Source organism: Phaenicophaeus curvirostris, chromosome 4, assembly GCF_032191515.1.
Source record: "Phaenicophaeus curvirostris isolate KB17595 chromosome 4, BPBGC_Pcur_1.0, whole genome shotgun sequence".
NCBI lineage: Eukaryota > Metazoa > Chordata > Aves > Cuculiformes > Cuculidae > Phaenicophaeus > Phaenicophaeus curvirostris.
Window position 1 is genome coordinate 28,487,713 of NC_091395.1, and position 27,200 is coordinate 28,514,912.

The following is a 27,200-nucleotide window of genomic DNA, read 5'->3' on the forward strand; positions in this document are numbered from 1 at the left end:
AAAACCAGAAATTGTTTCCCCCTCCAAAGCAAAAGGCTAACCCATTAAAAATAGGCTTAAAACTTTCTGCTATGGGATACAGCTAGTTGAGAACTCTGACCGCACACAACTTCATCCTTCAGCCATCAACATACAAATACTAAGGCACATAGTATTTGTGCCTTCAATGTAGATTTCAGCACTTAAAAACATTTTAACCACCTCAAATCTCTTTGTTGTGGAAGAAAAAAAAAAAAAAAAGGCAGAATAACTTGTTAATATAAAAGTTCAAAGACAAACCCAACAAATACTCAGACTCTAGGTTCCACATCTCATACAAGAAAGTCCAGTAAGGAAAGACAATTGACCAGCTATGTCACTGACAGCATCGAAAGACTGAGCTTAAGGAACTCTGAAAATCTGAGACATTGTATACTAGAAAACATAACCTAAAAAGCCCCCCTCAAAATGACCATGAGATTGTTTTATAGATGTTTTAACATCTATAACATGAGATGTTTTATAGATGGCTTCTTCCTAAACCTATGGCAGGGCTTCTGTCTTGCTGCAGATGGGTGGCTGTCAGTACAAATAAATGAGAAGCATTGCCCCAAACATCTTGTTCCAGCATCCAGGAGCTCTCAATGTTTGTTAAGGGAGCGACTGTCTTAAGTTATGGCTCACTGAGCCACAAATCTCACGTTTAGGGCATCTAACCCACTTTCCTATTACCCATTACCTGAACTTTCCCGAGTTCTACAGGGCCCCTTTGCATGTATCCAAATGACAGTTACCTCTGCATTTTTTTTTTTACTTACCTTAATTAACTGATTTTGCTGTATTAATCCTGACTTGGATGTTAACACATTCCTTCTTCCAAAGAGAACTGAGAGCACTCTAAAGTTTGGGTCAGACCAAATGACTTCATTGTCACCTTTTTCAGATTTCAGTCTTCTGTTTCACAAGTAAGAAAGTCCAGAAATTCAAGTTTTGCTGACTGCTGGGCCTATGCATCGGTGTGCATCTTTGTGTCTCATTCTTCTTTCAGAAACAAGCATTTGATGATATCCTCACCAACAAAGCACCCGAGCTACTCAAAGATTTGGATACTTTCCTGGGGGACAACAATTGGCTGGTAGGGAAGTCTGTAAGTATAATTTTTGTTTCTCCCATTCCAACCAGGTTGCCAGTAAAATAAAATCACTGACTATTGTTTAATTTCTGAATTTCATGCCAGCCCATGAAACAACTCTCCCTACTCTTTTAATTCTTTGTTCTTACCAATATACAGTTAGGTGCTCAATTGTAAATTGAAAACTGTTTTCCGTACTATTAGAGAAGTGAGGCAAATCAGGACTAGGATCTGCATTTGCTAGACAAGATTTTTTTCCTGTGAGGGTGGTGAGGCACTGGTACAGTTTTGCCAGAGAGGTCATGGTGGCTCCATCCCTGGAGGTGTTCAAGGCCAGATTGGATGAGGCTTTGGGCAACCTGGTCTGATGGGAGGTGTCCCTTCCCACAGCAGGGGGTTGGAACTGGATGATCTTTAAAGGTCCCTTCCAACCCAAACCATTCTATGATTCTGATACTAAATGCCTTTGTACAAGTCAATAGAGATGGGAGCTGTTTAGAACTCATCTTATTATCACTGCCTAATTTACAGGACAAATTTACTACTTCTGTAATTATAGGCCTTAAAAAAAAAAAACCAAACCAAAGCCAAAACCACAAAACAGATCAATACATGTTTCATTTCTGCATTTTGTTGGGAATATCAGTAGTCCCAGCTTCTGAGATCACCAACTACAATGTACTGCTTTCTCTCCTATTTCCACTAGGTAACTTGGGCTGATTTCTACTGGGATGTGTGCAGTACGACACTTCTGTCCTGTAAGCCTGACTTGGCAGACAACTACCCCAGGCTTTTGGCTCTCAGAGACAGAGTACAAGCACTTCCAGCTATTGCAGCCTGGATCCAGAAAAGGCCGAAGACTATAATGTAGATCAGCTGTTCAGACTAGAAAAAACAAAGGCATGTTTAGTTTTCAACATGAATGGTGTCTTAAGTTATTAACTTTAGAATAATTTAAATTAATTTCAGGTGGGTATGCCATACCAAATCAAAATCCACCACTTGTATCCACTTATAGGAGAGAAACTAAAAAGTTGATTTAGTATGGTAAAGACTGAGGGAGAGGTGTGGTTTCAACTACATTCCCTCCCTACTAATAAAGTGCTTGATCAACCCAATTAAGCTTCTGTGGGCTCTGCAAGGGATAAGATATGAATAAAACTTCCTGGAGAGATGCAGTCTCAACAATACATTGTTTCTTGTAGACTTCAGCCTGGAGGAATGCAGACTAATTAACAGAGAGGACACTAAGCAAAAAAGACAAGACAAATCCAGCATAGCTGGTGTATAAGAAGTTCAACACGAGCTGGCAATGTACATGCATAGCCCAGAAAGCCAACTGCTTCCTGGGCTGCATCAGAAGTGTGGCCAGCATGTTGAGGGAGGCGACTCTCATCCTCTGCTCTCATGAGAACTTACCTGGAATCCTGTGTTCTGGAGTCCTCAGCACAAGAAGGACATGGATCTGTTAGCAAATCCAGCAGAGGGCTGGAGCACCTCCCACATGAGGGCAGGCTGAGAGAATTGGGGCAAGAGATGAGAAGGCTCCAGGAAGACCTTATAGCAGCTTTTCAGTATTTGAAGAGGGCCTACAGGAAAGCTGGGGATGGGCTCTTTATCAGGGAGTGCAATGACAGGACGAGAGAGAACAGTCTTAAGCTGAACATGGGGACATTTAGATTACACATTAGAAGAAATTTTTACAGCAAGAGTGGTGAGGCACTGGCACAGGTTGCCCAGGGAAGTTGTGGCTGCCCCATCCCTGGAGGTGTTCAAGGCCAGGTTGGATGAGGCTTTGAGCAGCTTGATCTAGTGGAAGCTTTCCTTGCCCATGGCATGGGGGCTGGAACTAGATGATCTTTAAGGCCCCTTTCAACCAAAACTATTCTATTATCCTATGAAGACATTTTGTTAATCTCTGGAATTTTATTTGAACAAGTTGATAGAAAATCAGTATGATACATCAAATGAACCAAAATAAGCTGAGACAGACTTGAGCATTGTCAAATAAGGCACATATAAAAAAAAATCTACACAAATAATCCAGTGAAAGAGACTGTTCATATATATATTTAGAGGTAGAAATAATTACAAAAATACTGACAAGTCTTAGGCAGTTGCAGATTTGGTAAAACAAATGCTACCGAGGTCCCCATTTTGAAATCTGTAAAATAATATTTATTCAGCATCCAATGTTGACACAGTTGGGCCATTTATGTTTTTAAGCATCAAAAGAATGCCATTGGTGTTAAAAAAATTTCAATATCATAACGAATACAATAAAGAACCTATAAAAAGGTATAAATATTCATAAAACTTGTGGTTATCAGTATTGTAAGGTTCCTTGGGGTAGATCACCTTTCTTCTTTGAACTCCACAAGGTATTCACGTTTTAGAGACCTAATGAAGCTTTTAATAGTGTGGCTATATCTGCTGGAATAGTTCCTTCTTCTCCTGAGGAATACAAACAAGTGTTAGTACAGCTCAAAATATTTCACAGAAACAGACAACAGTCTAGATCCCCAAAACCATGCAAAATCCTCTACTTGTAGGAGACTGTCATTGATTTGTGGGTCAGACTCAGAGGGCAATTCCTCTCAAACTGAACAAAAATCAGCACAAATAACCCTTTTTTATTTTATTTAAAGTGGAAAAAAATGAAGGTTTCTCTGCATCAAGAACCTTGCTTTTACAGAATAATACACTGCAGCAACTTTAATTCACTTAAGTGGACATCATCATATGCAATAGACTTACCTGAATCTGCTGCAGTCATATCTTGTTCTAACTTCAGTTTCTGCTGGCTGATTTTCAGCATGGATTCTTCAATAGTCCCACTACTGATTAGCTTTATGACTTTCACTTCTCTGAAACCCACAAATCAGGATAAATCCATTTTTGTACTTTCTTAGGATTAGTGATAAGGGAAGGATACTAAGCCTTTGCTCAGAAGGCAGTCGTTTAAAACAAGAACAAGGGATGAATGGAAGGGCAGTACAAATTGCTTCCAAATGCAGTCTGCACTGCCAGAAAACTTTCTCCTGCACACTCAGCCACCACAAAGTCTGGATGGCCAGAAAAATCTCAATTAATAGAAACAACTCAACTTCCCCCTCATCCCATACTACAGTTGAAATAGATATTCTGTTGCTCACTTCAGCTTAGGCTGATGTAGGACTCTAAAACAATCTATGAATGCATTTTTTATGATAGGGTGGCCCTTTAGGGCTTTGAAGTCTCCTGAAGAGAACTCTCAGCTTTGCTGAACAGTCCCAAACAAGTCAGATCTGCCTTTAAACAGTTCTTAGCAGCAAAAATTTGAGAATAGATAATTTGAGCGTTAGAGAACTAGAAAAACAGGAGCAAGTAAATGGGGTTTGTTCTGGCAGCAACGTGTGCTCAGATAACTAGAATTACCTGGCCTCCACACAACCCAGAGGTGGCTTACACAAGTCTCTGCTTAAAATGGAATTTTTAATCATAAAATATTGTCCTTTTAGCTTCCTTTGAGAGCTTGTCTCCAAGAAAAGCCAACCATTATAAACAAAAAGTCTTACCTTGTCTGTCCTACTCTATGGCATCGGTCTTCTGCTTGCTTATCATTGTATGGGTTGCAATCAATGTCATGAAGAATAACAACATTTGCTGAGGTCAGATTAATTCCCAAGCCACCAGCTTTGGTTGACAGAAGGAATACAAATATATCTGCATCTGTATTGAACTTATCTATTAGATTTATCCTGCAGAACACAAGAAAATATGCATCAGGCCTTGAAGAAAACACACCAGCTCCACTCCAGAGTTGAACACCAAAGTTAGGATGATGATGCCTTGAAAGGAAGGACAGCAGCATTGCAAAGCAGCTCAAAAATACAGATATTAAGCAGAAAGAAAAAGGGTACCAAGAGCCATCAGCAGTGAAACATAACCAAGAAAACATACTCTGATTGATAGATGAATAGCAAAGAACAAAAACAGGCTTGAAAAAAGATTATGGATGATCACAGAATACAAAGAGCAAGCAGGAGGATCAGGAAAGATGTACATGGAACATAACGGGGGAGAATTTATCATGATTGTCTTCTGTACTAACTGCACATACAAGGGAAATGACAGACCTCAGCTCTAAGTGGGAAATAACACAATAGCAAGAGTGACAGTTTTTTGAAAAGAAGGAAAAAGCATCGACAAAAAATTAAAAAAAAATCACAAAACAGGAAACAGCAGAAAACAGCGCAGCTGCAAATCAAATACATGAAAAGCATTGCAATGTTTCAGCTGCGAAGAACAGAGTAAATGGTTAGTTTCAGAGCAACAAAGGCACTTATCTGCCTTTTGCAACAGAGCCACACTAAGCTCCCAAGGAATATATACAGATGAGGTTTTGGCATGCCATGCTGACACAGAAGGAAATCAAACATACCATGAACTAGACAAGTTTTCCATTTTGGTGGCTAAGACTGTAACCTGACCATCTAAAACTTACCTTTCAGTCTCGTCCTCACTAAGGCAATTTGAAATCCAACATTAAACCCCTTCCACAGTCAATGCCTAGTCCCTACAGACTTCTATACGTTGGAAAACAAAGGTAAGGGTTTCAAAGTCACACACACCCACACCCCTAGCCATGCACATATCAATTTTTGCTCTTTCATCTTCAGCCAACAAGTCACATACCGGTCAGAAATCTGTGTTTTTCCATCCAACCTAATATATTTATGTTGGCAATGTTTTAGGAAAACTTCCAAGATATCCAGCATCATAGTGAACTGGCTAAACAACACAACTCTGTCGCCCTGGAAATGACAAAGCAAAACAAGTTTTAAAACACTTGAGTTACAAATAACAAACTACACAAATACTTCATTGGCGCAAATGAGTGATTTTACTTTGACCAAGTCTCTATTTTCCAAACTAAAGACTTAAGTGAAATTCATCAAGTCAGGACCAACATTCAGTAGATGCTACATCTCATATTTCTGCCGTATTTAACCCACCTCTTGTCAGTGCAATAATTTTTCAGTTATTTTGTACTTAGGCAACTCAAGCAATCTAGAAATCACATGTCAAATACATAAGTGGCAGATCTACTCCATCTATAAATATCAACAAAAATATTTGCAGCAAAAACGTAAATCTAAGCTATTTTCCAAATCATACAGAGCAGCAGCACTCCATTGTCTGAATTAATTGACCAGATGGACAGTGCACACACATGTGCAAATTCAGGATACTCTGAACTATTACGGTACATGCTTATTTATAAAGTAAGACAATTTGAACCTGTGATTCAAAGCAGTGACATCATCTTACTTTTACACTGGCTTAACACAGGTGATGATTCTATTGTAATACACTCCTACTTGATTGCCAAAAGAAGGACAAAGTTCATGAGTAATGAGAATTATAGATTTGGAAATGATACATTTGGAAAGCAGTGGTAGCTTGGGATGAATATTCCAAACCTTGGGAAAATGGGAAAGCTTATTACATCTGTCTCTAAAGTGATGTGCGCCGGCTGGATGGCACATTAAAAGATACAAATATTGCTTTGCAACACTGTACTTGCACTAAATCACATCGTAATACTCCACAGAAAAGCAAATGGGTTGTATATACAGCTAGCAGATGTTAATTTAACCAGTTATTTGGAGCCACTGTTTAGATACACAGGAAAAGATGTTTCAGCCATCTGTAGTACCAACCTTTTCTTTAAGGTCAGAGAGAATGCGTTCCAGTGCTCTAAACTTCCCAGAATCCAAGATTTGATCCATGTCTAACTTAAAGTCACCAATGTGAGAATATTGCTTACAAAGCAAATGCAGCTCAAAATCAGTCATTACTGTCATATCTTCAAAGATAAGGTCAGGGTTTGCATCGCAATGTGTGGGTTCCTGTTAGAAAAATTAAGGGAAATAATGCAATACACAATTTCACCAGACAAATGAGAAAAACAAAACCACCACACAATAACATCCAAAATTTCTCGAAGAACGAAGTAGCACAACTAGACATGGACAAATGCCAGAGCGTAGGTCATGCAAGCAACGAAAGATGGACTCTGCAACCCCAGGCTTATAGTAGAGGAACATTACTTCACAATTTAGCTTTTATAAGAACTTGTACTACCAAAAGCTCAGTGGTATATGCTCAACCTTCATAGCAATTACCTAGTTCCAATCAAGCCCTACGATCTTTTACCCCTGTATCAGACCTCTTCCCCTGAAGACACATTCCCTAAAAGGGAGGTCCAATCCTTGGATAGATGGTAGAAGACATGGGAAGCCCAGCCCAAGATGTAGGGTGGGTAGAGGGATGTCATGCCTGGAAGAAAGAGGAAAACAAAAGCCACATCTGGAGAGTACGATGGTATGAGTAGGAATCAAAAGGGACAAAAATCCTTCATAAATCAATGGGTGACTTCTTCCCTTCCCCCAACCTTGACCAGCTTTATTTTAAAACAAAGCTGCAGATATTCAAACCCACCTGCAACCTTCTTAGAGCACCTGCAGCACATTCAGATTCTTTGTTATACTTTAGATAGAAGCAACAATTTTCCCCCAACTCCCCAGATGTTAATCCCAGCCAAATTAACAGAAATTCCTCAACATTTCAATACTTATGTCTTCCCTGTTTTAGTTCTGTACAGCCTAGATTCCTTGCTATTCAGAATACTAGCAAACTCAAGTGCCCACCCAAGATTCTTCTCATAAATATTTTGGGTTTAAGTTTTGGGGTGGAGGAAAGAGGTATTAAGGGGAAGCTAATGAAAAGATGACTGCAAGTCCCACAACTTTCTCTCTATTCTAATGTCTGATACAATCCATGTTAAACACATACAGAGCTTGATTAGAGCACTGAATAGATGCAGAGAAATACAAAGTAACAACAATGAATTAAGTTTTGTGAAGACACACTTTTTGACCACAGGACTGACAGTAAAAAAAATCTCAATTCCATTAAAAATTATGAGAAATTAAGGATTGCTTCTGAATCTCATGACATTACCTTAAGCATAAGCTTAGACATTTTCCTGAGTTTCTCGGTCGTGTAATACTGACGGTGCAAGAGAGGGTGATTAGCCATTTTTCTAAGTTGCATCATTACATTTCCCATATCAGAGTTCTTCTCTGTAAGCAAAGAAATAAGATATATTCAGAAGTAGTACACAGATGTCTATCTGACACATCTTTATCTCTCAGGGCATCTTTATTTATAAGGATTGAATTTGACATTTCACATATTACCCGAACTTGGGAAAAAAAAAATCATAGAAGGGATATAATCATTTTGTAAGTGTTACACATCCCTACAAAGGAAGGCTTTTATAGCCACATTTGACATACGTCTGGGCACAAAAACCACCCCAGAACAAGGAAACGAGACACTCGCATACCGTTACCATTAATAGATTTCTTGAGCTTGTTTAAGAGATCAGAGTATAGTTGTTCCTGCTTCTCAGACATGGGACATAATTCAATGATATCTTTTTTGGGAGGTAGTTGTTTAAGGACCTGACAAAATAAAGACACATGACATAAAAGCTGTACTGTAGTAAACAGACCGTAATTCTATACTATCTTATTAACCTGCTTTTAAACTACTTTCTTCCCCATTCCAACTCCTTTCATTGGCTGCAACTTGACTGAGTTCGCAGTTCAACTTACAAATTCAGAACTCCGTTTGGATTACACATTATTCCTCTACAAAGTAAAACAGCCTGCACACTCCAAAACTGCACAAAACAGTAATACATGCAATACCTGGAACCTACACTCATTCTAATCAGAGATACCCCCTTCAAGCCAATGACTACTAACTATGCAAGTGCACAGAAACATTTCTTGTCACAAGTGAAATTCTAAAGAGAAGAATTTAAATAGGTTTTGGATTTTAGAATGAAAAAGAAACATCTTGATGATAGCAAAATAACTTGAATCACACATTTCTAGTCATACATATGCACAAACACATACCCTTTCACTGCCTTAATCCTTTCAATAGAAATAAAACATCATTACTGTAAATTCACAGGTTATTTTGTGGATAATACTGAGAATTTCTCACTTCTCATTGCTTAGCAGTTTACCAAATCATCTTTCAGTGATCTTCCCTAACTAAAAATCCCAACTGTAAATAGTCAGCAAACTATGAGCACCAAAACCCACGGCTGCAGCAGGTCACATTTTTACTTGCAAACTCCTGAAAGATGACAGATAGCTCAAGTTTCTTCCCTTCCCTAGACAAACAGGCAAAACTAGCACCAAAAATCTGACATTAAATTCCAGCTAGTCTCAAAGATTGACAGGCTTTTTAATAATATGAAACCATTATTTAAAGATAAAACATTACCTCATCTTTTACTCTTCTCAAGATGAATGGCTTTATTATCTGCTTTGCATGTGCAATCCTCTCCTTTTGATATATGCTCTGCTCTTCAGCACTCTTCTAAAGAAAATATTGCAGGAATTCCATTACAGTGCGAAGTTTACAGCTTTAACACTACCTTAACTACTCTGACTTGATGAAAAACCCAACCAGAACAGACAGATCTAACAGGACCATCAGTATTCTGAGATATCCTGTTCTTACACATTTTTACTTCAAATGATTTTTAATTTTCATAATCACACTACCTGTTTCCATCAGATACCGATATAAACCAAGAGTTACCTAACAACAGCATTGTTCTAGAAGAAAAATGTTATTTTCAAGAAAAGACTATCTAGTACTTACTGTTTTTGAAGAGAACATCCTTCGGATTTCACTTGTGCTGCTGCTGAACATATGTGGCATGACAAAATTCAAGAGAGACATCAATTCCAACAGATTATTTTGAACCGGAGTCCCCGTTAGCAATAAACGATTCTTTGCCTATTTGTCCAAAGTGGAAAACAGAAGTGAGAAACGTTAGTTGAACAGGTAAAAAATTAATTGTGGTATTAACAACATGGCTATGGAGAACTGAGAAAATGAGCTCAACCTAAATTATAGCTATTTAAACTTAAAATATATATTTAGTCAACCAAATGGCTTACAGATCTGTGGGGAACTGAGCACTTATCAGTTTAAGACTGTTCAAGAAACCTAACTGAGATAAAAGAAAAGCCTTCCTTGTTCAATTCGGATTTTTCTTGTTTGGTTGCTTTTATTTAATTTGATGTGCTAACTCTTGCTTCCATATCATATTTTCTCTAATGTCATATAGTACTCATGCACAAGTTCTGATTTCCAAATACAAGCCACAGTTTAGATGCTTAAAGATCACCTCCTTAAAAATGCTTTTGATGAAAATATGATTTGAAAAGTTGTAATAAGCGATCACAAGTATATTATTACTATACCAGTGCTACAGTGCTAAATCACAAAAGATTAGATAAAACTGCTATAATCAGATTTTCTTTTTCAAAATGCTGCTGACTCAAGTCACCAGCTACGAGAAAAATTATTCTAAAGCCAGCTTTTCTTGCATGGTCCTATCAGAGTGGATCACTAAAAACTGCAGTGTTTCAGCACAAGTCACCAGAAAAGCATTTTTACAATCTTTATTAGTGTGGGATAAAAGTGGAAAATTGTTTAATACTGAAACTGAACTACTACCATCAATGCAATGACAGCGTTACAATGATGCTATAGGAAGTTTATTACATTTCCTATGGAGCTTGTGTCCCTGAAAAAGTTCATCAATTAAGAACCCACTCTCAAGATCACACTAACACTTACATCCATTTGCAAACTGTAGTTTCTTGAACATTATGTGTCTATGAACTTTAATGCTCCATTTTTCCCTCAGCCCATAACCACAACAGGAGTTGGGGCTCGCTAACACAACCACAACTAAACCTCTTACATTAATTGTCATAAGGTGCTGGTAGCGCACAGAGTTCATGCTCTTGAGCATATGACCTTCATCAAAAATTGCATAGTTAAGCTTCAACCTGCGAAACAGTCCTCGATCCTCTGAGCTGCTAATTGCACAGTTGTATCTGTTAGAGAAAGATATAAAAGCCACATGAAATGCAAATTTGAGAAGAACATACTGCTATTGCAATAATATTAAATTCCCTGAAATTGTTAATAGCTATGGAGAGAACACCTGAAGGGCATTATGTCAAAACTGCCTAAAAATAACGAACCATAACAGTTTACTACTGGCAAATAATTAATGCTTACTTGATGAGCCAGTGCTTTCATAACACTTTCAAAAACCTGTGCAAATCTTTTACAAAGGATTGTGTTATATTAGTATTTATTGTTTGCTAAACAGTACTTTAAGTACCCGCTACAGCATTAATAAAATCCTAGTCAATCACTAACTGAAAAGAAAATTAAAGTTCCCTTCCCACTTCACCAAAATCCAAGCTTAATTTTGTTGTTCCACTAGAGGTCAGTAGGAGCTCACCAAATCTCACTTGTTACTTAATTACTGTACTTACGTAGTTAGAATCACATTGAAATCAACAACTTTATTAATAATATCCATTCTGAGATGCTTCCGATCTTCTTGAGATCCTATGAAAGGATAAAGTATACAATGAGCACAACTACTTACATATATTATTTATTTACTGTAAAAATTAAGACAGTACACAGAAACACAGTCAATAATAAATAAATATTTAAACAACTGTCTTACAACAATACTATACTTCCACAAGCAATGCATGTTTCCTTAGACTGACCATGCAAGCAGCTGTATTATTAATTTCTAAATTACATTCCTCACCATAGTAAAAAATGACATTCAGTTCAGGACACCACAGACGAACTTCTCTTATCCAGTTATCTGTAAAACACCATTTAAACAAAACCTAAATAAATTATACTTTATTATGTCTTACATAACTTCAGACACAGCTCAGCATTAAACCAAACACCTGATTTTAAAGCAAATTACTTTTAAGTTCTCCTGAACTTCTTAACCTGAAGGTTAAGAAACTGTCTGTCTAAATGCTGGAAAACTGACAGTATTTAAGAAAATTAAACAACCCATAAGTGGACTTTAAGTAACTTCCTTAACCAGCTTGTACTCTAAACTCCTGGAGAAATTGAAACTGCACGGTTTGTAACCACCGCATAAGAGAATACAAAACTAAACTTTTTAGCCTAATTTCTTCCCTAAAGGGTTAATTTCTCAGAAAGCAAATCACTTAATTTGTCAGTACTTGCATCCACAAGTGTTTCATTGGTAGAGATAGTGCCTCTGGGATTTGGCAAAGAAGCATGACAACTCAACCCAGCTCCAGGTGTGCAGACAGCAGAGCGGCCACCAGTGATGTTACCACGCCCAAGGCAAAGATGCTTGACAGACAACACAAATACTGATCCCAAAGCACAGCAGAAGAGGATCTCTGGTAAATGCCACTTGACCTGGGCTGGACCCAAATCAGGGCTCAGGAGGCGCCTTTGGAAAAGCATCAGGAAAGCTGCAGGATAGACTGCACTTCTCAGGCATTCCCGTCATGCTGGTTGGTTTGGATCAACCTGTCGCCACAATTCACGAGCCTCTACAATTCAATTCACAAAAGCACCTCCGTGTACACCTCTGGTTTTAAGTAACCTGAATTTTTAAGAGTTATTTAAAGGCATAGGTTCTAGTGGATTTTAGAAGTGCACTGAAAATGGCAATTTCAAACTGACACCAGACAACTAGACCTTTTCTGATGCATGAAGAGAAATTTTTGAAGCCCAAATAAGTGCTTCATATTAAAGCAGCATTTTCTTTCTCAACTAAACTTGCTACTTTCTCCTTTCTATAGTAATTCTACAAAAACAAATTTAATTCCATGGGGAACTAGTTTCTACTCAAACTTCAGCTTCACATTTTACCCCACCATGTCCTTTCTGCTTTCAACTGAGGTCGTTAATCAAAACACACCACTAAGACAGTCAGCCTCATCATTTCAGGATTTTGATCTGCCCTGACAGATTCTGTGCAGCAGAGGAAAAAAGACACTGCATGTCTCAAAATACCGTGAAACCTAATACTAAGCACAGCCTGAAGATTAAGAATTTCAGCCAATATTCAGTAAGTAAAAAGACTACTTTGCTAAACAAGTTCAATCTGTAACAAGCAGCTTTTTTTTTGGGGGGGGGGGGGGGGGTAGGGAAGCATATAGAGAATATTAAAAAGAAAAATTCCTGTGTTAGGCATAATTAATTCAGAGCAAGCATGCCTTCAGTATGGTTTGTGTCCCAGTTCAAATTACTTAAGGAGCTGAATATCATCAAAAGAAAATTACCTTTGTTTAACAGTCTGTCTATGATTTTTTCTTTTTTTTTTTTAAACTTAACAAGTAATTTTGAAGCTTGTAACTTACCTAACGTTGAAGCTGGCACGACTATCAAATGAGGACCCATATTGCCCTCTTGGTAGAGATAAGCTAGAAATGCAATGGCTTGAATTGTTTTTCCTAAGCCCTAAGAGAAAACAAATTCATTTAAATAAAATCTACTGTCTGTAGAAAATAAGTGTGCGTTTTTTACTCTTAAGAGAACTACAGTGCAGTCAATATTAATTAAAAATTATAAATCTGCACAGAAAAATTGTTCTATTTAACCACATTGTTTTACAGAAGACAATTCCTTCTTAAGCAGAATAACAGTCAAACTCAATTATCTTTTCAGCTCAACATTTGAGCATCAGGGATTCATCTTTTCCATTTATGAAGTTTCTAGTTCAAGTTCATTCTTCAAAAAATCACCTTCCTGAAAGTGCTACAGACAAACGATTACTTGGAAACTAATAGTGCCTTTTCAGTTGAGCCCACTGTACAAAGGATATTCCATCTACTTCTAAAGTAGAATTTAATACAGAGTATTTGCTTTCCTGTCTTCTGTATCATGGACTTAAAAATCTACCTTATCTACCACTAGGTATGTACATAACGTAGTTCTGACAAATACAAAACATACAGAAGTTGAGAAACATTATCTAAGTGTTCGTGACACAAACCCATCCATTCACTCATGGTTCATCACAAGATGAAGAGCAACCAGGATTAAAAGCAACTGACATTGCTATAATTCAAGTTACATTAGCAGCTGCATCAAAGTTTGCTCTGTTGTATGACTACTGGTGGCACAAGCACCAAAAAACATTCTCACACTCATAAGCTTTTCTCTTAGTTCAAAATTTACAGGAAGCATAATGACAAGAGAAGGTCAAAATGCCAGAGAAGCAGAGATTTCTACCCTTTCAGTTTTTTCTGTATTGCTAACTACCTGTTTTGAAACTGGCAGAGAAATGTAGAAGATGGGGGCTCACTACAGCTAAATGCTGCACAAACAGAATGAATTATATTCATGGGCAAAGAGCTATTAAAATGAATAGTTTGAAAGTAATCTGTTGTGGTAGAAACTGCTTCCAGTGCATCAGAAGACACCAGTTAACTTGCAGTTGTCAGTGTCCACTAATCTTAACCTACCTTTTACTTTCAAATTGAAAGTAAAGGCTCAGAAGCTTCTAAACATTTGGAGAAACTGTTTGCAACTGAAGTTATATTAGCTAAGATAAATTACTTATAATCTGCTAGAGGTTTCTCAGAAACAGGAGAACTTAAAATTATGTTTCCAAACTTTTAATGATTCCTAAGTAACTAGTTTCATGCTTACCATTTCATCAGCCAATATGCCATTCAATCTGTGTTTCTGCAGCAGTACTAACCAATTCAAACCAATCTTCTGGTATGGCTTGAGTTCCAAACTGTTAAGAAATCAAGCTTCAAATGTTACCATCTTTTATTTGTTTCTCTGTGAAGCACAACTTTACACTTACGTTAATCACAGAATGGTAAATTTTAAATTGCTTACATTTTAATGCACTCCTGATTTCCTGGTGTAGTGGAAAAAACAAACTTTATTTGATCAGTCACCGACCAAAGAGCAGTACTGAACTTTCTAAGTAGTTTAATTGAATTTCCATACATCTTAAATCATCAAAAATTAACATCACAATAAATAACTTCATTTTAAAATCAGTAATCTACAACCAGTTTTAAACAGTTACACAACTGCTCATTTTTAAAATACACAAAAAAATAAATGGCATTTAGAAGCTGCATCACTAAGTTCGCTCTGTTGTATTAATTCAATTACTGCTAGTGTCAGCACCAAACAAAAAAACAAGCACACACAACCCATAAAACACATTCAATAGCAAGTCACCTAGTTCAGCCTTTTTTTGCCAAAGAAGACATCACTAATAAGCTCTGTCCAAACAGTTCCCTCATCCTCTTAGGTTTTATTTTGACACAGCTGAAAATCCTTTTGCTATTTACCAGTAACAGCCTCTGAATCTAATACAGGTCACTACTTTAGTCATTCCCTCTTCACCCCATACTTCCTAACTCTTAGGATAAAGTCCCTCACCATATTGTTTCCATTCCTTCTAAACTCTCTTTTTATTCCCAAAATGCATTTGGAGATCCCTACTGATTTACCTTTCTGAAATAAATACTTCCTCCCAATATATATAGTATGTGTCCCTCCCACTGGGCACACAATTCTGTGCATCTGAACTTCCTGATCCAAGTCTTCTGTCCAGCTAATAAACTTAGCGAGTTTGCACAGATTAATTTCAATTTGGCACCTTTGAAATATAAGTTCATCCATTACACAAATAGTTTTGTTTGGCCTTTTGTATGAAAAAAGTTCACATCTCATGATCCTATCCTATCACTCAAGGTTACCTTCTATATTCATCCAAAACTGAAGCAAGTAAAACAAAGTATTGAGTACTGTTATATCTTTTTATATTCTTATCCTCCACACCATCTTTCCTGACACACTTAGACATTTGTTGAATTCCCTCAAGTGTTGCAGATCAATAGCTAGCTGAGAGCTGTTAAGCATCAAACATTTGCAACTCTAATTTCAGAGACTACAATTCTGAAAGTCCCAGCCTTTGAGTACACCTTGTGATCTGACACGCTTGTAAGTATATAAATGGGAAAGATACCTCTGATTCAGAATGGTGGGTTGGTCTATGTTCCATCCACATCCTCCTTCAGTAAGCCTGGTCACTTCCCTTGTCAGTTTATTTGAAATACCTTCACATTTATTCATGAGCTTTAAAACCACGTCCCTCTCTTTCAGCAGTATTTTGCAGTTCCACACTATGTCTTCCGACAAACCAATCGTCTTAGTCATTTTTGCAAACTGCAAAATAATAAAAAGAAATACTATGAGCACTGATTAAAATCCTCAAGGGGAGGCAATGTAAAGTGCGAAGTAAGATTTGAAGGTCAGGACCACTAACAGAAAAAAAACACAAATGGAAGAAAAAGTACCAATCATCACTAGATTCCCCCTACAACTCCTTCCTTAAAAATAGGAGGAATTGTATAATCCAGCTATTATGTGTTAAGTAACCGATCAATATTGCCACATTGCAGAGTAAAAGCAAGCTTTGTTAAGCCCAAGTGTACAAGCAGGCTATGCTTTTGACTCCAGGAAAAAAAAAAATTAAGTTGGTGAAAATAATTGCCGTTTTAAACCATCAACTTTAAAGCAGTATATTTCAGCTTAGACGAAAAATTATTAATCAAAATAAAAACCATTAGAATCTATACATTTTTCCAACAAGAATCAAATCTGCCTTTTCTGCAGAGAATTCTGGAGCCCTGGAACTGATGCCTAAAGGATGCCTGAAGGAACAAAATGCCTTCAAAGGCACTTTGAGCTGCTGATTGGTTGCGGAAAACCTTCTCCTGCAGGAAGTTGTCAAGATGCCTGAAAATGTGGTAATTGGTGGGAAAGAGGTCTGGCGAGGAAGCTGGTTTTGTAGCCCAGTTTGTGCAGCTTCTGCAGAGTCACTTCAGAAACATGTGATCCTGCATTGTCATGGAGAAGAACTGGTCCTTTTTGACTGACTACTATGTTGGACTTAAATGTTGCAGTTCTTGGTGCATTTTGTTGATGTCCTGGCAATGTTTCTCTGCTGCGCTGGTTTTGTCAGGTGTCAAGAACTTGTAGTGGATGATTCCACTTGCCAACCACCAGTGACTGTAAACTTCTTTTGATGAAGCTTCAGTTTGGGGAAGTGTTTTGATGCTTCACCTGGCCAAATCCTTAGTCGATATCACTAGCAGTTTCTGCTGCTTTATGCCCCCTTTTGAACTCACATGACAAAATCACTTGAATTTGCTTTTTTCCATCTTTAATTTGACAGCATAATATACAGAAAAAAGCATAAACAGTGAAACCAAAACCATATGCATAAATAAGTACAGCAAATTTCATGCTTTAAAATGCTACACTACATCAACAGTCAAATAAAAATTTAATCCAAAATAAGGCTCACCATTTACAATGACAAAACCAGCAATTATTTTTGCACCATATAATAAATGGAGTGATGTCCATTAAAGACAGTTGGGGGGGGTTGGGTTTATTTGAGGTTTTGCTCCATTTTAAGCAAAACCCAGAAAGTTTATCAACACTCATAGGTTAAACCAGGCTAAGGCACACACGTTAACACTTGCAAAGGAGTTTTCTAAGTAGTCAACTCTATTTAGAAATAGAGACACAAAGAACATGATTTTCATTAGGTGATTAAAAAATTTCAACATTTGTTTTGATACCTAAAGCTTTTGTTGGCATGAATATAAATCCTGTAATCTATAAATAAAGGTGTGGCAAATGAAGCCATCTGTTATTAACAGAAATTGTATTGGTTTGTGTCAACACATGAACACTCATCTCCAAGTTACAACAAGAAACTTCAGCCACTGGTTTACATGTGAAACATGATGTTACCTATCAGGCAGAACACAAAGTAGATCCTTGGGTGGCCTTTGGTTCATTAACATTCCTGACTAGCATTCCTGAGGTCCAAAAATGCAAGATCTGAACCCATGAGCTTCCACATTACACTTTGAAGAATGGTCCTCTGGAGTCCTGGGCTGTGCCCCATGGTGCATAACCACCACGCCAGCACACTCTGCTCGGGCTTACTTTACACCAGTTGAGGTGATTTAGGACTTCACTTTACTGCTTAAGGGTGAAAGTCAACCTCAACCTTGATCAAACCCCAGTTACACTTTATGCAGCTCCCATCTCTTACATGATTCATTTGCTGCTTCTCCTTAGTTTCCTTGATGCAAGATGCTTCCGAATTTCCTGCTAGTTTGGTTTTTGTAGGAGTTTGTACATGTACAGCCAGACAAAATGAGAAATGATAAAAGATACGAAGCTACCCTCCCCTTGAGTTTTTATCTCCTAGCTCATATATTGCTGCAGTATACAGAATAAGATGGACAAGTATGTTCACCTTTGACTGCTCAGTTCTCACATTTCCCTAAAAGCAATAAGCTAAATATATGCTAAGTCAGAACTTCTGTGCAATATTTCTTGTCAGTTTTACTTGTATTGTATTCCTTAAGAATCTGTAATTTTTAAAAACAGTTGTTGTTTAATTCAGTCTTTAAATGCTAAAGGAGATGGCTTGTTTTGTGATAGAACTAGTGAAAAGAAATAAGAGGATACAGCTAATTTCATATATATACTTATGTATCCACGTTAAAAGGAAATTCAAGCAGTTAACAATTATAAACCTTAAAAATAAGAAACTAAATAGCACTAAACTCCCTCCAGTTCCTATCCATCATTTACCAGGGGCAGCATGAAATTGCACGGGGCACACAAAACAGGCCAAGGAACACGACACCTCCCCAGACCTCAAAAAGCTCAGCTGCACTCCTTCTAGAGCCATTCTTGGTTCTGCCCTTGTTTCTTGGCATGCACTGAACACAGGCAGGTATTGCTCTTACATGACCATGTTTACAGCTTGTCTGTTGACGAAACAGCACTGAAAGCTGCCATTTGCACCAACAGCCAATTCCAACAGCCTGGAAAAAGAGTATGCTGTTAAAATATAACTAAGCACCAGTGACTTTTTAAGAGAAGTGTGAGAAGGAAGGGTGATAGTAGTCCAGAAATGCTTCCAACAAGGAATGAGATCGTGCTGTCTGATGTCCTGCAATGTCTGTCAGTGAGGTATCACCAGGGTCCCAAAGCGAACAGGAGAGGAAGGTGGGAAGCCTACATAGAAAAGGACCTGTCAGGAGGGGAAGCATCTCTAATGGCTGTTGGTTTACTAATGCAAGTCTATCCTGAGAAGGTGTAAAGCACAAGGCCAGTACAGAGCAGGCCTGCACCATGAGACAGAATCAATGCTGAACATTGTTCTCTTGCACAAAAGCTACTTAACATGTGACATCAGACCCACATAGGAAGGTGAACTTTCCTCTTCACCCTGTCCTGCAGTCCGCTCTGAACCCTCATCTTCACCTCACCCTCTGCAGCCAGCCATGTTCTCAGTGCTCTTCTCTTCCTCTCCTCCTAGCCCTCACAGTCCCACTTTCTGCTGACTACCCTGTAGTTTGGGTGCGTCTGGGCTTGCTTCTACAGCACAGGCACCTGGGACCACCCTTCCAAACCTGCCCCTACAAAGCAATACGCAATTTTAAGTTGTGAGTACTCAGAACACCCCTCTATCAGAGCATACATCCCAATCTATTTTGTTATCTTCTACTCTCCCAATGCACATAACGTATTCTGTAGAGAGGTCACACAGGTCCTCACACAGAAAAGCATCACTTCTCCAAATAAGGAGACAAGACACCTAAAGTCTCAAGGACATATCCAGCAAGTGAGTGAGAGGAGGCTCTCCCAGCTAGTCACCTCCAGCACTGAAGACTGGGTAACACCTTCCCACTGGAAAATGTAGTTTACCTACGCCACAGGCATTTCTAAATTGTCAAAGGAACTAATCCTTGTGAGCAAGAACATTTTCAGTTCTCTCCATTCATTTTTTTGAGAACCATGTTTATTAATCTTTTTTCTGTGTATTTTAAATGTTATCAGATCAAGTAAAACATCTATCATAAACATCAGCATAAATACTTTCAAGTGTTCTTGAGAACTTCTCAAGCTTGAAATTAATCTAAATCCACTTAAAAAAAAATCTTAGTCCAACTTAAAAAGCTTGTCTAGAATAAAAAAGCCATTTTAATTTCTGTTTGCCCAGAACAAGACATTCAACTTCCAAATAAGTGGGCTATAGTCTTAATCTCAGCCTGAGAGCCATAAGATCTTCCTCAATGCTAACAACCAACAAATGGTAACAACTTCTAGTGCTTTACATTGTGTTACAACAGATACCATTAGAGCAAAAAAGGACCTTAAAACTAAGTCAATTTCTTTAATGCTGAAACTGATTCATCTCTCTTTATTATTCTGCCACTCTTATTAATAAGTAAGAAAAACGTTGGGTCACTGAGCTACTGGATTTTTATGAACAATTAAATCCACACCGATATAAAACATCTACCAAAATCTGCTGCAAATTACTTGTTCTTTGGGCAAGTATTCACAATACTAGATAAACATGTGGTTGCTGACAGCAGCAATCTTTATGAAAGACAAATTTTGAACATAAACAGGCCCATGCAGCTTTTTTTCTGTTAGATATTTTACACAGAGAAAAGGAGAACAGCCCTGTAGCAAATACTTCTGCAAAGAATTTAGCTCAGGCAAAATCTAACAAGTTTAGAAAGGAATAGCTGTATGACAGATGTTCTGTGAGACGCCAAAGGCTTGGGGCAAAACGGATTTCTTTTGCAGTATACCTGCTCCTTGTATTTTTTTTTTCAAGTATCCTTCTCGTCTCCCCTTCTTGCAAAGCAACATACAAAGATCATTTTGTTTTCCTTAAAAATCTGTTTAATATATCTTACTGTTTTGTGGTAAAACATTTCATAGACTAAATAGTAAATGTTATTGTTTTACACACACTGAAGTTCTATTCCACTTGTAGTTTTTCAGAGCAGATCTTGCATACATCAGTGGCAAAGGTTTCAGAACACATACTGATGAAAAAAATACCAATTACTCTGTAAGAGGGCCTATGCACAGTCACTGCTTTAAAATCCAAAGCACTAAAAAATTAAACCAAGAAAATATGCCATAATGCACCTCAAATTTCTTACCAGGACATGCTCATATCAGGTCTGATGCCTTGCATTTAACTGAAACTGCATTAAACGTGAAGGCAACAAACAAACCTTGGGAAACATTTGAAAGTAACATCCCAGTGACAGTAGATAATCTACTTACCAAGAGACATCGTTTTCCCTTCTTGTGGATTGTGATTTAAGCCTTCTGATGCTATACCTTCTATTAATAAAAAAATAACAGCTTGCTCCACTGAAAAATGGCTGCATTGCTCAGCTAGCAAAACCATGCTAGGGACTAAACTGCAGCACATTAAAGAAAAAAGACATAACAAAATAAAAGAGACAACAACTGTTTCTTGTATGAAACTGAAAATATCCATGCTGGTATCTTCAATCATGGAGCTACCCTGGAAGCTGCTGCTGCTATTCAAGTGCCTGCAGTAAAGGTTCTGCCACGTTCTTGCCTCTTACATGGGTTTTCAGCAACAAGAGCTCAGAACAGGCTAGTAAACACCTCCTTTCCAAGTGAAAGCTCTAATTTCTTCTGCAGTGAATTCAACCAACTTTCTATGCTACAGATTGAGTGACAGTAATGTCAGCCAATCAGCTTGAGTTTTCCAGGAAAATCACCCCTTAATTCATTCAAAATCAGGTCATATGACACTATTTGAAATGCTATTGGCTTAGGAGGAACGTAGCATTTTAGCCTAATCAGGATAAGGCCACCCATCTAAGCCTCCCTAGGCTGAAGCCACCTTGACTCTAGGCATGCTGGGGATAGGAAAAGAAGAATGCAGACCTACCAGAGCCTCCCAGCTGTTAAAGGGCCGGAGTGCTATTATCTTCTGAGCCTTTTTCTGAGAACACTGGGGAATCAAAGTCAGTTCACTTAGGGAAGCACCCTGCAGGAAGCTGAGGATTTTCAACTTGTAGCTATCCTCTATCACTTCACCACCACTGCTGTAGTCCTCATCAAGGGAGCTAGCACCACCACCTTCAGAAACTGATTCAACCTCTGAGTCTTCTGTCACGCTTTTAGGGCTCCAAAAGTTCCATTTGCTTTGGTTCTTTTTCCCAAAGTCATTATGTTCTTTCACTGAAGACTTCTGTTTCAGCTTCTCTGTACTCTCATCAATTCTGTTCTTGGTGGAGGCTTTGGTACCATTAGAAGCTTCACTTTTGGCAGGAAATTCCATGTCTATGCATGCAATATAGAAGGCAACAAGTCAATGCATACTGGTTAAGCGAAAATTAAAGCCCACTGTTCTTCCAAAATAAAACCTACATTGAAATAAAAAACAATTCTAGTATTTAATACAAAACATCTCAGGTGTTACTAGGAGAAAAGAAAAGAAGAACCAAACGTCATGTAAATCTCTTTAAATCATCTAACTACTACCAACTGTGAGTACAAGATAAGCAATACTAATTTGTACACCACTCAAATAGCAGAAGATTTTAAAAATCTTAAAATATATATGACCAATACTACGAAATATGTGTGAGCTGCAGAAGCTCTGAGGTAAGAGAAGATAGTTAAGAACTGTGATGCATGGCTGGGGTGAAATACTGGTCCCACTCCACCAGACTGCAGAGATATTAATTCTGCTGATTTCAGAAAACAAACCTGCTTTCACCATGAAGATTGTATATTTTTCCATTTTAATGCATCTCAGTATAGCACTAGAGACAGTAGAGCAAAAAATATGCACTTGTTAAGGAAACTGGAAGAATGAGGAATTTTTGACCAAAAGAACCCTGCTGTCTTAGAAGTAAGACATAGATTATTTAACAAAATACGAACAAGTCATTTTCAGAAGTGTCTTGTATGGGACTTTCCTCCCTTCTTTGGAAGAAAGCACTTTTAACAGTTTCTCTTCTTCCCAGTCCCAGCCTGCTGATGATTGACTCCAACTCCATGTCTATCTTCTCAGAAGCAGCACCAGCAAGGACTTCCTGCATACTAATAGCTCTCTCCACTTGCAAAGAATCCAATTAAGAAAATTATCCCAAGAATATTCAAATAGCTGATACAGCAAAATATATACATATCTGACAGCTGTGTAGCACTCTGAAAGTAATCTATTCATTAAACTAAGTTGTAACTCGCAGATTTACCTGCAATCACAGTTCTTGCTCCCTACAACATTTAATGCATTGGTATTTATAAACAGGTTGCATAATTCAAGGCCTACTTCTACAATTTTTCTCTCCTAGAATATGTTTGAAAAGGATAAAATAGTGTATGCCATTTGTTACCTATGCAGTTATTTGCAATTACTGATCTAAAAATTACTGTAGTTAAGAAACAAAATCTTATTTTTATAACAAGAAGGAATGAAACTGGTCTCAGCCTTGACACATTTCAAAATATATTTTATTATATACCCACAGGTAATCACAACTTCTTATGCAAACCTGTATTACCAAGGCAAAGAGATTTCTCTGTACTAAAGGGTAAAAGACAAAATAATCATGACATTTAAAAATATAGAAAAATTGAGTTTCCTTCTTTTATTCTCCCCATAACACTGATTTTAAGTATCAGGGCAAGTTTCTAGGCATACTGCTGTCAGGACTGTCATTGCTGACATTAGAAGAGATTCGTATCACAAGCCTGTCTTATTTCATCTTGGGATAAAATGGATTATAAATCTCTCTTTACCCTGATCATTTTCTGAAAATACTCTCAGGGCCTCCAGTGCTTCATGAAACACCCAGTTATGTTCCTGAAGTACTTCTCTCAGTTCCTAGTAAAAGATGAGAAATTTTGTATTGTAGTGAGACAAGATAAGATAAGCAAAAACTAAATTTCTGTGCATAATAATGTTAAGGCATTAACACTTAATTTAATTACACATTGCAAAGAAAACCCCTGTAAATCAGATGATTCAAAATAAAGGAAATAAAAAAGAGAAACTCCTCAATTTTATCCTTATACACTCAGTTTTGGGACAGCCGTCAGCACATCAGGCTTGTCAGGAGACCAAAAATGTAGGATAAGTTCCATATAGTCCTGAATAGATCCAACTGCTCTCAATTCAGGGCAAGTTACATTCCAAAAGCAGCAACAGTGAAGACCGTCCTACCCTGAGGTCTTCCCCAAGAGTGCTGCTCGTGTTTTGTTTAAACTATCAAGAGCTGAAATTTTCTCAAGAAGTCAAAAATTAATGTGCCATCAGGAGATATGAGCTCACCTCCTTATCCAATGCAGGGAATGCATTTTGCAGCTTCTTCACAAGCACCTCTTGCCTTTCCCATTGTCTTTGGGGTTTTGACTCATCTAGCTACATTAAAAAAAAAATCAATTAGGTTTAATGTAAATTACAAATACAGAAACAGAAAAAAACCCCAATTAAAAACAATAAAACCTAATCAATACCTCTTATCCTTAAAGAGCCACTCTAAATGGCTAAAGCAATTAAGAGAAATCCAAGCTGCAGAAGTGATTCCTCATACATAGCCAATAATCAAAATAAACCCAAAACTTTCATAAGCACAGAAAATGTCTTCTGTTATGAAAGACTGGCATTCCTTACTTAAGCATACACAATGCAAAGTTACATAACAAAATATAAACAATTGAGAATATCTAGTTTGTATTTCTTTAAAAGAAAAAGTTAGTAGTGATTCTGGATGATACCTAAAGGCAGAAGATGGCAGGATTAACAGTAAGTCAGTTACATTAGGTTACCAAGCATGCAGTACTTAACCCATGAGGGTCAACAAACATGTCAAATGGTGTGTATATTAAGATCTACAGGTAAAAAGTCCACAAATACTGTGTCACAGCATCATGGAGTCACATCAAAAACTGGCAGAAGTTTTCATCAACAATAGCTTCGCTAACAGTTACTATCAACCTGCAAAAAGGGAGGTTTCTTATGAACAAGTGCCAAAACTTCTACACGCCACAAGCTGCTCTGTTATGTATTCACCACAAAGAATTATGCAAGTTCCTTCACATAACTTTGAATACAAAGCGATTACAGATCTGGTTATCTACAGCAGAGATGCCAACAGGTTTGATCAATATTGACTTTGCTGAATGATGCTATTTGCTGAAAGAGTGCAAGCCAGATCACCCAGAAGCACTCCATGTAAGAGAGGATATCGTTCCCTTCCTCAGTGAGCTTATGGTATCATTAAGAGTGCAGCTACAGTATGTATGACAGCTGACAAAACACACTCTAATTTTAGGAACCAGCTTAGGACCCAGAGGAAAATCAAGAGCTAGGAAGAAAAAAAAACCCGAACCTGCAAGCTTTCTGTTTGCTAGCCTGGCTGTGTAATAATCCAGTCAATTCTCCTTTATAATCTAAACCCAAGGGTCTGGTGAGGAGGAACAAATCCCAGCCTCAGCAAACTTGCCACACAAAATTCACAGCTCTCCTCCAGGAATTAGGGGAACAGCTGAACAACATTATTTTTGCTTTCATGGAAAATTGTTCTTTTTAATTTTGTTCTGATCGAGGTCAATATTTGGTTAAATTTCAACACAAAGAAAGTCACCATCCTCCATCCAGCCTTCAGTATTTACTGCAGAATTCCCTTTCTCTGTCTTGCATGATTTTCAAGGATGTCTACTGGGATGCCTGGGAGCTGGCCTCATGACAACACTATAGGACTGCACGTAAGATCTGTCAAATACAAACCTGAATGCTCCAGGATCACTACATAATTCCTATTTATTAGCAGAGCTCAAAGTACTCATTCCTTTAAATGTAACCAACTCATACCTTAATAGATTTCCCTAAGTCTAAGTTTCAAATATATACATAAACGTTATTCCTATGTCACAGAAGAACAGTAGCAACAGATGCTGAACCTCATCTACTGGAGGAAAACCAAGAATGATCAGATGTAGCAAGCAAGTATAGTGTGTTAAGTCCCACTGATGTTCACAAGAGCTGAATGGTACCCAGCACCTCACGTACTACTACCTGCCATCAATCATTTACATGAAAGCAATGAACAGGCTGTTAGCATACAAGTCCACAAACACTGAAGAACAAAGCAGGTAATTCCACTCAGAAGTGACAAGAAGAAATTAGAAAAACCTCATTCAGATGGCAAGATTGGGATTTGATAGGACTTTCTGATAAAACACACCAAGTTCATGGCACCACTGTTATTGACCAAGTCAAGTAATTCCATTTACCTTACAATGCAAAGGGGAAAACCAAGTACTTACAGAATCAGTTTTTGGCTTTCTTGTGACTTGCTCATTTACGGCTTTGCCATTTGTAAGACAATCTACTGGTTTCCTTTTACGAGAGGCACCTTTATAAAGAATTGAGGCAGAAAAGAAGAATTAGTTACTTTTCTTAAGTTCACCGCAAAACAGTGGAATCATTCAAATGAACACTATAATAGCTACTTCTTAAGGGCACAAGATTTTTACCAGTTCCCATAATAGTTTCCTATTATAGTCCACAGACACATTGAAACTCCAAGCAAAGGAGCTGCTTGAAAGTACACATTTATTTACCTCTAAGCTTTCTTTAGTAGTTTGGCAACTCATCAGACAATTACCTCTCACAGATAACTACAATAGCTTCTTTTTTAATAATTCCCAAGTGGTTTACACACAAGTTGCGTAAAGGTACACAACTGTTTTTATCCAAACAGACTGCTTTTGGAAAGCTGGCATTTAATTGAAGCTGAATCCCAGCCATTAGTTCAAATATGTACATCACTGCCAATCTGGAAGTGCTGATGAATGATTTGTGGCTCAGGTGCACACTGGAAGTTACCACAAAACAGTTTTCAATGTTAAATTCAAATGACTGAAAGAAAACTACGCATCAGTGAAAACTATGCAGTCAGTGATAACTAAATATCAGCGATAACTCTATTAGTCGTGAACAACTCATATAAGCCAGATCCATCTGAATATCTTTGAGCCCTGGTGATTATCAAGAGATTATTGTCCTAGCATCAAGACCTGCCCAGCCAGGTGCATTTTCTGACTGCTGCTGTGCACAGCTTAGGAAGGCAAGAACACAGTGCCACTATTTCTGCACGTTAGCTTTGTTTGAGCAGCAACTGTTACCAGACCAAATTACTGTAAAAATTCCTAATCCATGATCTGCAAGAGTACTACAAGTTACATATTTTTTTTTGAAGGC

At 37.7% G+C, this 27,200-nt stretch overlaps 2 protein-coding genes across 3 annotated transcripts in view; one reads left to right on the forward strand and one right to left on the reverse strand.

Moving 5' to 3' along the window:
• HPGDS (hematopoietic prostaglandin D synthase) overlaps positions 1-2,034 on the forward strand; it is a 210,853-nt gene extending 208,819 nt beyond the window's left edge. For both annotated transcript variants that reach the window (XM_069855619.1, XM_069855618.1), the window contains exons 5-6: positions 1,028-1,126; positions 1,818-2,034. In XM_069855619.1, coding sequence (XP_069711720.1) covers positions 1,028-1,126; positions 1,818-1,982 — 264 coding nt within the window. In that variant the 3' untranslated portion in view covers positions 1,983-2,034. The remainder of the gene's footprint in view (positions 1-1,027; positions 1,127-1,817) is intronic.
• Positions 2,035-3,266: 1,232 nt separating this feature from the next.
• SMARCAD1 (SNF2 related chromatin remodeling ATPase with DExD box 1) overlaps positions 3,267-27,200 on the reverse strand; it is a 41,843-nt gene continuing 17,909 nt past the window's right edge. The window contains exons 6-24 of the mRNA XM_069855620.1: positions 26,264-26,352; positions 24,267-24,356; positions 23,735-23,819; positions 21,873-22,267; positions 16,071-16,270; positions 14,726-14,816; positions 13,432-13,531; positions 11,838-11,897; positions 11,548-11,623; positions 10,962-11,097; positions 9,848-9,985; positions 9,464-9,559; positions 8,508-8,625; positions 8,120-8,241; positions 6,817-7,005; positions 5,789-5,907; positions 4,669-4,851; positions 3,869-3,978; positions 3,267-3,565 (exon numbers count right to left, since the gene is read on the reverse strand). Of these exons, the coding sequence (XP_069711721.1) occupies positions 3,504-3,565; positions 3,869-3,978; positions 4,669-4,851; positions 5,789-5,907; positions 6,817-7,005; positions 8,120-8,241; positions 8,508-8,625; positions 9,464-9,559; positions 9,848-9,985; positions 10,962-11,097; positions 11,548-11,623; positions 11,838-11,897; positions 13,432-13,531; positions 14,726-14,816; positions 16,071-16,270; positions 21,873-22,267; positions 23,735-23,819; positions 24,267-24,356; positions 26,264-26,352 (2,459 nt within the window). The 3' untranslated portion in view covers positions 3,267-3,503. The remainder of the gene's footprint in view (positions 3,566-3,868; positions 3,979-4,668; positions 4,852-5,788; positions 5,908-6,816; positions 7,006-8,119; positions 8,242-8,507; positions 8,626-9,463; positions 9,560-9,847; positions 9,986-10,961; positions 11,098-11,547; positions 11,624-11,837; positions 11,898-13,431; positions 13,532-14,725; positions 14,817-16,070; positions 16,271-21,872; positions 22,268-23,734; positions 23,820-24,266; positions 24,357-26,263; positions 26,353-27,200) is intronic.